General features: G+C 40.3%; 1 protein-coding gene across 2 annotated transcripts in view; it reads left to right on the forward strand.

Moving 5' to 3' along the window:
* Positions 1 to 10776, forward strand: part of B4GALT7 (beta-1,4-galactosyltransferase 7) — a 33006-nt gene extending 22230 nt beyond the window's left edge. For both annotated transcript variants that reach the window (XM_089693835.1, XM_089693832.1), the window contains exons 4-6: positions 4402 to 4485; positions 9210 to 9314; positions 10495 to 10776. In XM_089693835.1, coding sequence (XP_089549961.1) covers positions 4402 to 4485; positions 9210 to 9314; positions 10495 to 10650 — 345 coding nt within the window. In that variant the 3' untranslated portion in view covers positions 10651 to 10776. The remainder of the gene's footprint in view (positions 1 to 4401; positions 4486 to 9209; positions 9315 to 10494) is intronic.
* The last annotated feature ends 931 nt before the right edge of the window (positions 10777 to 11707 follow it).

An 11707-nucleotide genomic window follows, 5' to 3' on the forward strand; every position in this document is an offset into this window, starting at 1 on the left:
AATATTCCAGCAACCCCCAATACTGGCTTTCAGACAACCCCCCAACCTCAGAAATAAACTAATCAGTAGGAAACTTCCTTCTGATTATGAGGTGACAAATAATGGAAGCAAACCCTGCAATAAGAAACACTGCAAACTGCAACCAAATCAATCCATCAAAAAGTATCCGACACTCAAAAGGGATCTTCAATATTTCCGGATCATACAGCTGCACCTCCAGTAATGTTGTGTACCTTATCCAGTGCAGAAAATGTAGCAAAGGATCTTATGTTGGCAAAACAGGACAGAAGTTGCAAACAAGGATGAATTTGCACAGACATACCATCAAGGAACATAAAGAAGATGACTTCGCACAACCACACCACACTGTGTTTTGCCTCAAAACAAAGTGTTTTTAACACTACTACAATCGCTCACTAATACACGGATTAGGCTTAATAAATATTAAAGCAAAACATGATTTATTGAATAAGTTCTGTTAGTATAATAACATAAGAATTGTCAGAATTGCAAATCATATTTAGATCATATTATAGCAAGCGTAAAGCATCAATACATCACCGGATACTGTAGCATCACCCGTTGCCCAACGATTAGGGGACTTCAACAATCGGCAAAGGGGGATCGGGAAATCATCGCAAGGCACGTCTGCCACGTCTTCAATAAGTCTCAAATTCCCCTAGAATCCCCCGTCTTTTATATACATAATTTACAGTGTCCTTGCTACTGCCATGCGCAGTAAACTCTGTGTAACTATTGTGACTATTAACCTTGACTTGTTCGACTATACATCTTGTCACTATGGGGTTTATTTACTAAAGCTGGAGAGTCCAAAATCAGACTCCCTTCTGCATAGAAACCAATCAGCTTCCAGGTTTCATTGCCAAAGCTTCATTGAACAATCTGAGGTTAGAAGCTGATTGGTTTCTATGCAGAAGGGAGTCTGATTTTGGACTCTCCAGCTTTAGTAAATGAACCCCTATGAGTCCTTGACTGATTGCAACTGCACATCTGGTAACTATGAATCATAGATCTAGCCTTGATAGATTTTAACAATGTCTTTGTCTTATTATTCTAAACTCTAGTTATCCCTCCACTGATGTGTCCTACTAAAATTATGGCAATTGAGTGTCAGTCATCCTTCACACATACATTCTATACACCCATGTCACATATCTATCACACTATGGAAGACCTCAATATTTTAGTTCTTAAAGGAAATTTCAAAACTATTCAGGAAAGGAAAACGTTTGAACTAAGAATGATATTTCTAATTGACACAAGAGATAACGGCCTTAATTTGGACATGGGATTCCTCACTCATTATCCAACAGTTTTACGACCCCACCCCACCCCCACCCCTCCCCCTTTGTGAGTGTTGTTCCCCCCCCCCCCCCCCCCCAGTCTTTGCTTTTGCTGTGACTTATCTCTAGTCTAATCCTAGTTTTATAACCATTGCTGTGTACATTTGTGTGTATGTGTTTCTTTCTGGGGTTTTTTTTGTTTTTTTTCCCCCCTTTCAACATCTCTTTTAACATTCTGCTAAAACTTTGTGAAATAGTACTGCCTGGACCTTGAAGAAGGGGACATGCCCCGAAAGCTTGTCCTCAAAATTGTATGTTAGTGCAAATAAAAAAAAGTATCATGTCAGTACTCAATTGTTTCTGTTGCAAGTGCACTAATATGACTACAATCACCTCGTTGCTATAAGCAAGCATTTTACTGAATGAAATCGATTAATTCAGGTTTTTTTTTTTTTGTTTTGTGATTGGCCACAGCTAATCACATGATACTGATGGGCTGTGATTGGCCCAACCTGTGCATGTGATCGCTCTGACTATTCACAGCTAGACACAATTGTATACAATTGATGGCATGAGAGGAAGCCATCCATTGTATACAACTGTCATGTGACCTGCTGTGATTGGTCACAGCAGATCACATGGTACTGGCAACGGGGCCGGTACACAGATCTGTCATCGACCGTGTCAGAGGTACACGGCAAGTGACAAATCTCGCTACAGCGGGGCCCTGCGGGCATATTACAAAGCGCGATCCAGGAAAGACATCATATGACGTGCTCCTGGAGGGACAAAGTGGTTAAAGCCACAGAGAAAAATATAGTACAGGCTCAAAAAATGTAATCAAACGTTTGTTTTTTCTCATTATGCTTTTCAGCTTCTCAATAGTGTTGAGATTGAAAAGGTGTTTAAAAGTTGCGCTACTAGCAGGTAAAACTAATAAAACAGCTTGTGTAGACAAGCCTTAAAGAACGCTGATTATAGCGATGCTGTTCTGGGCTCATAATTCAGTGGTGGAGACTTTTATTATAGTGGGTAAAGCTCGGTGTCATGAACTGCAAAAGCCCCTCAAGACATTTTGACGCATGTCAAGAATAAATTATCAGTGTGTGCTTTATTGTTTGTAGTCTTTGGCAGACTTCCTATTTTGTGTGCCACATAATGACAAGACACCGAGCTGAGAAGCAAACTCTCAATGTAAAAGAGGAACAATTTAATTTATAAGCAGAAACCTTTGGGAGAAGAAAGAACCTTTTGTTTAACCGTGTTTGCCACTGAGAGTCTGTTTGATTTTTGTTTCCCAGGCTGGCCTGGATATTTATCACATCTTTTACATGCACGTACAACACATTCGGCTGCTGAATTTAGGATCCCCCCCTCCCAAATTAAAAACAAAAGCAAGAGGAGATAAATTCTGAAGGCCTTGAGTTTTCCTACACAAAGCATTTTAGTCCTACCATCTTTGTAGCATCACTGGCTTCTTGAAGGAATCCCACAAGTAAAACATTCTTCATTTGAGCATCGACCCCGGTCATGCTGTGTCTGTCTTTTGGATTGATAGCCAACCCTCATTCTGCTATGACTTTTTTTTTGCCTCTATCAATGCCATTCATTTTCCTATGCTTTAGCTGCTATTTTCACCATTCTCTGCACTTGTCTCTGAAAATAGGAATACCCTGTTGTCTGCTAACTGTTGAAGGAAAAGTTTGGAGTTGAGCCTACCCTGCCCACTTCTCTCCCCCCCCCCCCCCCCCATTTCCCTGTACCACTCTACTTCCCCAACACGACACTCCTATTTGGACCTTCTACCTCTTGTTTATTGCTTTACTGGTTCAACCGTTTTGTTTTCTGTACACTGTAACAGACACTGGTTACAGGTTCCTCACACTAGTCAGATATGACAACTAGCTGTCTACAAACTAGGATTGCCTCAGGTAATCTGGCAAAGTACTTTAAACTTTTTTCCCCTTTCGGGACTATGGAATATAAATTTAGTTCCCATGGTTACCTGCATTATTCTCATTCTAACACTTGATTGTATTCTGTGCAGAGCTGTACTGTGTTTGTTCGTTTCAGTATGTTCAGTGTTTCACTTGCAACAGAAACAACATCTTGTTTACAGATCAAAATGTCTCAACTCTCATTTGCATATACAACAAAATGAATTAAAGGATTGATTTACCCCCCCACTCTTTCCCTCTCTTACTGCCTGTTCAGATAGGTCGGAGAGGAAGTTTCATTTTTATAATGTCTGACAGTAAACAGCTTGTTATGTGCTTTCTCCTTAGAAAATACATAATGCTCTGCAAATACTTTTCCATAGGTGCACCTTTGAATTAAAGTGGCTGTAAACCTTTCCATACACCTAGTGAAGTGACTGGCCTCAGGTGATACACAAGGATGAAACAAATCCTTCTCTGCATTCTTCTCTACTTCCATTCAAAGTTCAGAAGTTATAAAGTTTGTCTGAGCAGTCAACAAAAAGGGGGCGGAAAGTTGAAGTTACACTCTACAGAGCTCAGCACGGAGAGCTAATTGGAGGGAAGGGACACACCCCCTGCACACAGGAAAGAGCTAATTCTGTCAATCAGTCGGAGATCCCTCCCCTGTTACCATTTTTTCTCTTGGTGCCACGAAACCTTTTCAGAAGTGACTTCTGCTGATAGCAGAGGAATGAAACTGTAGACCGAAACGACACTTCGTGCTCTTAATTGAGACAAGCACACACTATAGGGACATGTTTTGCTCATATTTTATGTCTGACATTTACAACAACTTTAAAGTATAAGTGTAAATTCTAGCATTTATTTATTTATTTATATATATATATATATATATATATATATATATATATATATATATATATATATATAAGATGTTTATCATAAGGGAGTATTTTGCAATGTACTAAACAAAACGTAAACCTAAATATTAGTCGGAGTGAGTTTCTGCTCTTTGTCCTTTCTTTAGACTTTGCTCTGGGATAATTGTAGTCCATTATATCGGTGTTGCTGGGTGATCATATACAACTGTAAATGGAGACTAGCTTACATATTGGCAATAATACTAATATTCTTTGTATCTTATTTAATCTCTGCAGTGTAATGGAATGTCAAATCGATTTTGGGGATGGGGTCGTGAGGATGATGAGTTTTACCGAAGAATCAAAGGAGCTGGACTCCAGGTAACCTCTAGATCATATGGGGCCATAATGGCCTATCGCCAAGCGTGAATGTTGCCACTTGGTTGCAAAATTTCTTTATATATGCATTTATTATATTGTAAAAACTGATTTCTGTATGTAGTTTGTGTATGTACAGTTTGTATTTGCCTTTACACTTGGTAACCATAACCATGGTTGTACTCACAATGCTAGTCCATAAATCAGCCAGCTCATTGAAAACAATGTTGATATCTTATCTCAGTATCTTGAGAAAAGAGATTCTGTTATTAACTTACAAATAGCTGCAGATAAAAGTGCAGAAGACGCTTTTTTTAAATGTTTGCTTGCAATGTTTTACTTTCCATAAATTCCTATTTTAATCACTCCCAAAGTTTCTTTGAACTTGCTTAAAAAAAAGATTTGGCAATTCCCTAGCACAGTTCCCTCCCTTCTTCTTTGAGGGTCTAATTACAACTCTGCTGACCTAAGTCCTCCATCGATCCCTTCACCCAAACGAACTGGGTGAAGTTATGTACCTTCCTGGAAAGTAAGCAATGGAGAACACTTTAGAGAAGGGGTAGGCAACCTTAAAGAGGTGGAGATCTACTTGAACAAAATGGCAGATGTCAAAGATCACCGGGCACAGTGCTGCCTCCTCACACCTGATTTAAACCTTTAATTGCTGTACTACCGTGTCACAATTGCGTACATTGCACAACAATCATGGGTTTAAATCGGGTGGCGAGGACGCAGCATATCACCTCTTCACCGCCTGTCAAACATACTCAGATCGCTTTGCAGAGGAGCAGCAGTGGCTGCTGCACTTGTGGATAAACTCTTAGCTGCATCTGGCAGCAGCACCCTTAGGGCTCGTTCACATGTAAAGTTGGGGGGAGATAAAAATCTTGTAGCTGAGTCACGGTTTTACCTCCCTGAATCCCTAGCCCCCTTTAGCTGCTGAGTCAGTATGCAAAGGTGTACACGTGCCATAGTAGGAATTACACCACCCCCTGTTGCTTTTGGTGGGTGCTACCACTTGCCAATCAGACCCATACAAGTAAATGGGATCAATTTTTAAGCGCCCCATAACTACATGCTTCTACGGGGTCCAAGGGGTTAAAGCAGGTGGTGAGAAAGCAACACACTGCTGCCTCTTTAACCCTTTGTTTGCTGTACTGAACAAGGTTGCAGAGCGGCTTCATTCACTCGAATGGGTCATGCTTGGCAGATGCTACAACCACCAACCATGACAGGGCGTAGGAGCAGCACTACAGAGGAGGAATCGGCTTATGCGGCTCTTGCTCCCTACTACAGCTAAAACTTTACAAGTAGTCCCTCTGCATTGCAGTCTGTTCGATTTTCTGGGATGGCAGGTCACTAACCTCAGACCGAGATCTACCAGTCACGTGGCCAAGATCTACTGGTAGATCACAATCTACTGGTTGCTGTCCCCCATTTTAGAGTGTCCCTGGGGTGACAGCTCTGAGTCTGCTGGGGCTGCTGACATCACATCTAAGATGACAGTACTCAACAGCAGCCTCTGGGTACAAGGGAGTTTTTTCACAGATACAGTGAAGGAAATAAGTATTTGATCCCCTGCTGATTTTGAATGTTTGCCCACTCACAAAGAAATGATCAGTCTAAAAATCGAATGGTAGGTGTATTGTAACACTGTGAGAGACAGAAAAGCAACAAAAAAATTCAAAAGAAATGCATGTCTAACAAATGATGCACTGATTTGCATGTTCATGAGGGAAATAAGTATTTGATCCTCTATCATTCAGCAGGATTTCTGGCTACCAGGTGTCTTTCATAAAGGTAACAAGCTGAGATTAGAAGGTAGTGCTGCTAATCTCATTTTGTTACCTGTATAAAAGACACCTGTCCACAGGAGCAATCAAACAATCAGATTCCAAACTCCCCACCATGGCAAAGAGCTGTCCAAGGATGTCAGGGACAAGATTGTAGACCTACACAAGGCTGGACTGGGCTACCAAACTATCGCCAAGCAGCTTGGTGAGATGGTGACAACAGTTGGTGCAGTCATTCGCAAATGGAAGACACACAAAACAACTGTTAGTCTCCCTAGGTCTGGTGCACCATATAAGATCTCACCTCGTGGAGTGTCAATGATCATGAGAACAGTGAGGAATCATCCCAGAACTACACGTGAGGATCTTGTCAATGATCTCCAGGCAGCTGGGACCACAGTCACCAAGAAAACAATTGGTAACACACTATGCCAACAAGGATTGAAATCCTGCAGTGCCTGCAAGGTCCCTCTGCTCAAGAGAGCACATGTCCAGGCCCATCTGAAGTTTTCCACTGAACATCTGAATGCTGCAGAGGAGGACTGGTTGAAAGTGTTGTGGTCAGATGAGGCCAAAATCGAGCTCTTTGGCATCAACTTAACTCGTGTTTGAAGGAGAAATGCTGCCTATGACTCCAAGAACACCATCCCAACTGTCAAACATGGTGGTGGAAACATTCTGCTTTGGGGGTGTTTTTCTTCTAATGGGACAGGACAACTGCACTGCATCAAAGGGACGATGGACGGGGCAATGTACCATCAAATCGTGGGTGCGAACCTTCTTCCCTCAGCCAGGGCATTGAAAATGGGTCGTGAATGGATGTTCCAGCATGACAATGACCCAAAACACACAGCCAAGGCAGCAAAGGATCAAAGACTCGCCAGACCTTAATCCGATTGAAAATCTGTGGAGAGAGCTGAAAGTTCGAGTTGCCAAATGTCAGCCACCAAACCTTAACGACTTGGAGAGGATCTGCCAAGAGGAGTGGGCCAAAATCCCTCCTGAGATGTGTGCAGACCTGGTGGCCAACTACAGGAAACGTCTGACCTCTGTGATTGCCAACAAGGGATTTGCCACCAAGTACTATGTCATGTTTTGTGAAGGGGATCAAATACTTATTTCCCTCATGAACATGCAAATCAGTGCATTTTTGTTAGACATGCATTTCTTTTGAATTTTTTGTTGCTATTCTGTCTCTCAGTGTTACAATACACCTACCATTCGATTTTTAGACTGATCTTTTCTTTAAGAGTGAGCAAACATTCAAAATCAGCAGGGGATAAAATACTTATTTCCTTCACTGTAAATAACATGCATAAAATACCTTAAATGCACAAGTAAATGTATGGGAAGAATGTAGGTGAAATGAGAGAGAGAGAGAGAGAGTTCTCTTTCTGATCTCTCCGGCTGTTGGGCAGATCATCAAAGTAACTTGTGTAGTCTCTGTAGTAGCTCAGCTATAATTCTAAAATTTGTGATTAACATATGGAAAAGCACACTTAAAAAAAAAAAAAAAATGTATGCCTTTGGATCTTTGTAGCAGTTTACGGTTTGTTAACATTCTCTGTATATGCACAATGTCTTTCTAAATAAATAATTAAAAAAAAAAAAGTGAAATCACATTAAAATTTAAAGTGAATTTGCACCCAGATTATGCACAAAGTATTTACATATTCTGAATAAGAAGTAAAACACTTTAATGACTAGTTAACACTACATTCAATGTTGTTGTCAAATATGCATTTAATAAGTTTTCAGTGTGGTGTGTTTTTTCAAGTAAAAAAAAAAAAAAGTGTTTTGTGTGTTTGCATGCACTCTGATGCAAAAAAAGCATGCTGCTGTACTTGCACCTTCGCACCTGAAAGCATTTGAAGTTGAGTCCTAAAACAAACCCTCATCTCTGTAGTCATAGGCCTGTTGTTTGCTGTGATTTGTTTGAGACTGAATAGTTTTTACATTGCAAGCCTGCTAGAGAAGTCAGGGGCTGGTAAAGAACTCCTTGGCTGCTAGATAATTTATATGTAAATCATTTATTGTCCATATTCTGGGCACAAATTTACTTTAACCCTTTGCCTACAGGGCACTTTTACCCCCTTCCTGCCAGGACAATTTTCAGCTTTCAGTGCTGTTACACTTTGAATGACAATTGCGCAGTTATTCAAAACTGTACCTAAACAATTTTTATAATTTTTTTGAGACGGAGCTTTCTTTTGGTGGCATCACCGCTTTTTTATTTTTTGCTAAACAAACTAAAAAAAGACTGAAAATTAAAAAAAAAAAAGTTAGTTTCTGTTATAAAATTTTGTAAATAAGTAATTTTTCTCCTTCACCGATGTGTCCTAATGAGGCTGCAGTGATGGGCACTGATGAGGAGGCACTGATAGATGGCACAGGCATCACTGAAGGGCACTGAAAGGCAGCACTCATATGGCATGGATAGGTGGCACTGACAGGCGGCACTGATAGTTGGCACTCAAAAGCAGCTCTGATCGGCACCATTAGGTGGCATTGATGTGTATTTATTTTTGGCTGCAGGAGCCTGTAAAGCATTGCACCAGCAATCAGATCTCTGGTGCCATGCAGGTCTCCTGCAGTCCTGTCAGTATGTCTGCTTGCCTGTACGGGATGTACAGCAGTGGCTGTAGCATTGGGAGCATGTTTATATGTTCCAGCCTAAAAATGAGTGGAACATGTAACATGTTTCTAAGATTAACTTATCCTTTAAAACGTGCTTTTGGTGGGAAAATTTAGTTTTAGAGTTATAACCAAGTTAAGCAATTCATGCGGACATAGCTAAGCTTGGTCTGGGTATTAAATGCTTTAGGAGGGCAGACGTCCTTTCAATAGCAACAGTAGAAATGTTCCAGTAAATGATCATTTACAATTTGACCATTCAGCTGTATGTAATGAACTCTTAATGCTTGATTTTTTCAGCTCTATAGGCCCTCTGGAATAACAACTGGATACCAAACCTTCAGGCATATTCATGACCCCGCATGGAGAAAGAGAGACCAGAAACGGATTGCTTCTCAGAAGCAGGTATACTTATAGCACCATAGAAAAGAACCATTGAGCTTGTCAATGTTTTTGTACTGGCAAAGAGAATAAAGAATATGACATATGCTCTTGCAAAGTTAATTAGTACTGCAATGTACTATATGAAGCATGCACTGAAATGCAGGGTTCTGTTCTGTAATCAGACACATGCTAACAAAAATGTTCTGTAACAGTTGTGGTCACATTTGTTACTAATGCGGAAAAAAAAAACCCTGAAATATGCAGTGAAATGAGAATGATATATGTATGTCATAATAAATAATAAAGTTTCAAAAGTGTTTTCAAAATTGTTCTAGGTAAAAACTTCAGCACATCCCATTATTAAAAGTGCCTGTCTGAAGTAAGCATGTATAAACCCTCCTGAGCTGCAAATAATTCTATGTATCTTCCTGCACCAATGTTTCTTTTACAATGGATTTTATTATAGAATAGACAATGTCAGAGTAACAGTCAGAAACCAGAGCACTGACCAACAAGAAATAAAACTTTACAAGTTTTCTGATGAATAGTACAAAAAAATGCACAGAAGTATAGACCAAGAAATAAACTTAGTACACAAGTGCAGCATATGAAGAGATAAAATAAAGCGTCACAATGTGCAAAAATGGTGGGCAATTAGAGACCAAGGAATTGGTACACAACGATCAAAAATCAGCACACGATCTGCTTACAAAAGGCAGGAAAGGTGGAACATAGAGCCTCACCGGATGCACACTGGCATTCCACATCCAGGACTCCTGAAGAAGTCCAACAGAGACAATATTGCTGGTCCTGCACCAATGTTTCATTCACATAAAAGGTCCTCCATCAGAATTCCAAATCCTTCAGTTGGAATAAATTAAGTGATATATTTTTTTTTTTTTTTCCTCTCTCCTTTTTTGAAAGGGTACCCACTTTTTCTTTATTAAAATTTTCCTCTTTTGCAGGGAATTTACAGTATTTGTGTAAACCAAATGGTAAACTGCCAATTTAATTACAGGCTGTAACCCTAAAAATGTGAAAGATTATAACATGGGACATGAGACTTAGTGTTACAGAGTCTGCAAGACCTGTAGCAGCAGATCGTTTCCCTATAAAATTGTATACGCTGTGTTGGTTTGATGGGATACGTTTAGTTTTACCAAATAATTACATGTTCTCTCTTCTCTTCCATACATTGCAGGAACAGTTCAAAGTAGACCATGAGGGAGGTTTACACAGCGTCCAGTATCGTGTGGAATCTCGATCAGAATTAACCATTGGTGGTGCTCCATGTACAGTGCTGAACATACTGCTGGATTGTGACATGAGTGATACTCCATGGTGTGTTTTTAACTAAATTCATAAAGTATTTAATGACTCAAAGGACTGAGATGGCCTGGATTCCAGGCAGACATGTGAATCTGTAGTTAGATATGAACTGTATAAAATTTTATATATTCTAATAAAATGATGGAAAATCTTATGCTGTCTTGTTACTCACCCAGCTAATACTACATTGCCGTTTTGTTACGCCAACATTTAGATAGGTGTTGCATACAGTTATACCCTCCTATCCTTTTGAAGACATGGACGATGCCATCCTAGCCTCTATTTGGGTATACAGTTGTCGTAGTGCTGCACATGTGATCAACTATGATACCAGCCATTTGTTGACTTTAAAGTTAGTTTAACCCTTTGGCGCTGATGTCTCCTTGCCCTTTTAAGGGTTTTGTGACACTGGGGGGTTTGGGTCATGTGACCACGGTGGCACATGATCGGAAAGCTCCCAACTGCAAGTAGTGATCAGGACCTTTCTGTGAAGCGCCGGTAAATGTTGTGGGAGCTCCCGGCACAACTTCTGGTTACAATGGGTACGCAAACATGCGTCCCCTTGGCGCCAAGGCCCAGCCACCGAGAGGCCACATATTTGTGTGTGCTCGATGGCAAGAGGTTAAAGTTTGCGACCTGACATTAAAGCTGGCCTTAGATGCTAGCAATAATCGCATGTAAAATCCAACAGGCTGGTTGTACCCAAGTTGATTGATCGATCAATTTGGGTACATTCAGCTTGCCCATACATGATTCAAATCTTGGCTGGTCCCTCATGAAACTGCAGAGATTTGAACTGTGTATGGCCGGCTTAACAACAGCGATGTTATCCCTAGAGGCACTTATCAACTAGTCTGCAGAAAAACAAAATCTAGACAATTTGAAAATGCCTGGTGTTGTGTTTTTTTTTTTTTGTTTTTTTGTTTTTTTAATGCAAGTTTTTTTTAAATATATGGAGTGTGAAACCAGACTGCCACACCAAGGCACCTATAAAAAGTGTGGTCTTAAAGTAAAAAACTGAACCAAGGCCAAATTTGTACCTTTCCCTCCTGTACCGCCAGCTACCTTTGTCTATATCAGGAACC

The sequence above is a fragment of the Staurois parvus genome, unplaced genomic scaffold (assembly GCF_062004578.1).
Source record: "Staurois parvus isolate SC_StPar_1 unplaced genomic scaffold, SC_StPar_1.0 ptg000025l, whole genome shotgun sequence".
NCBI classification, from domain to species: Eukaryota; Metazoa; Chordata; class Amphibia; order Anura; family Ranidae; genus Staurois; species Staurois parvus.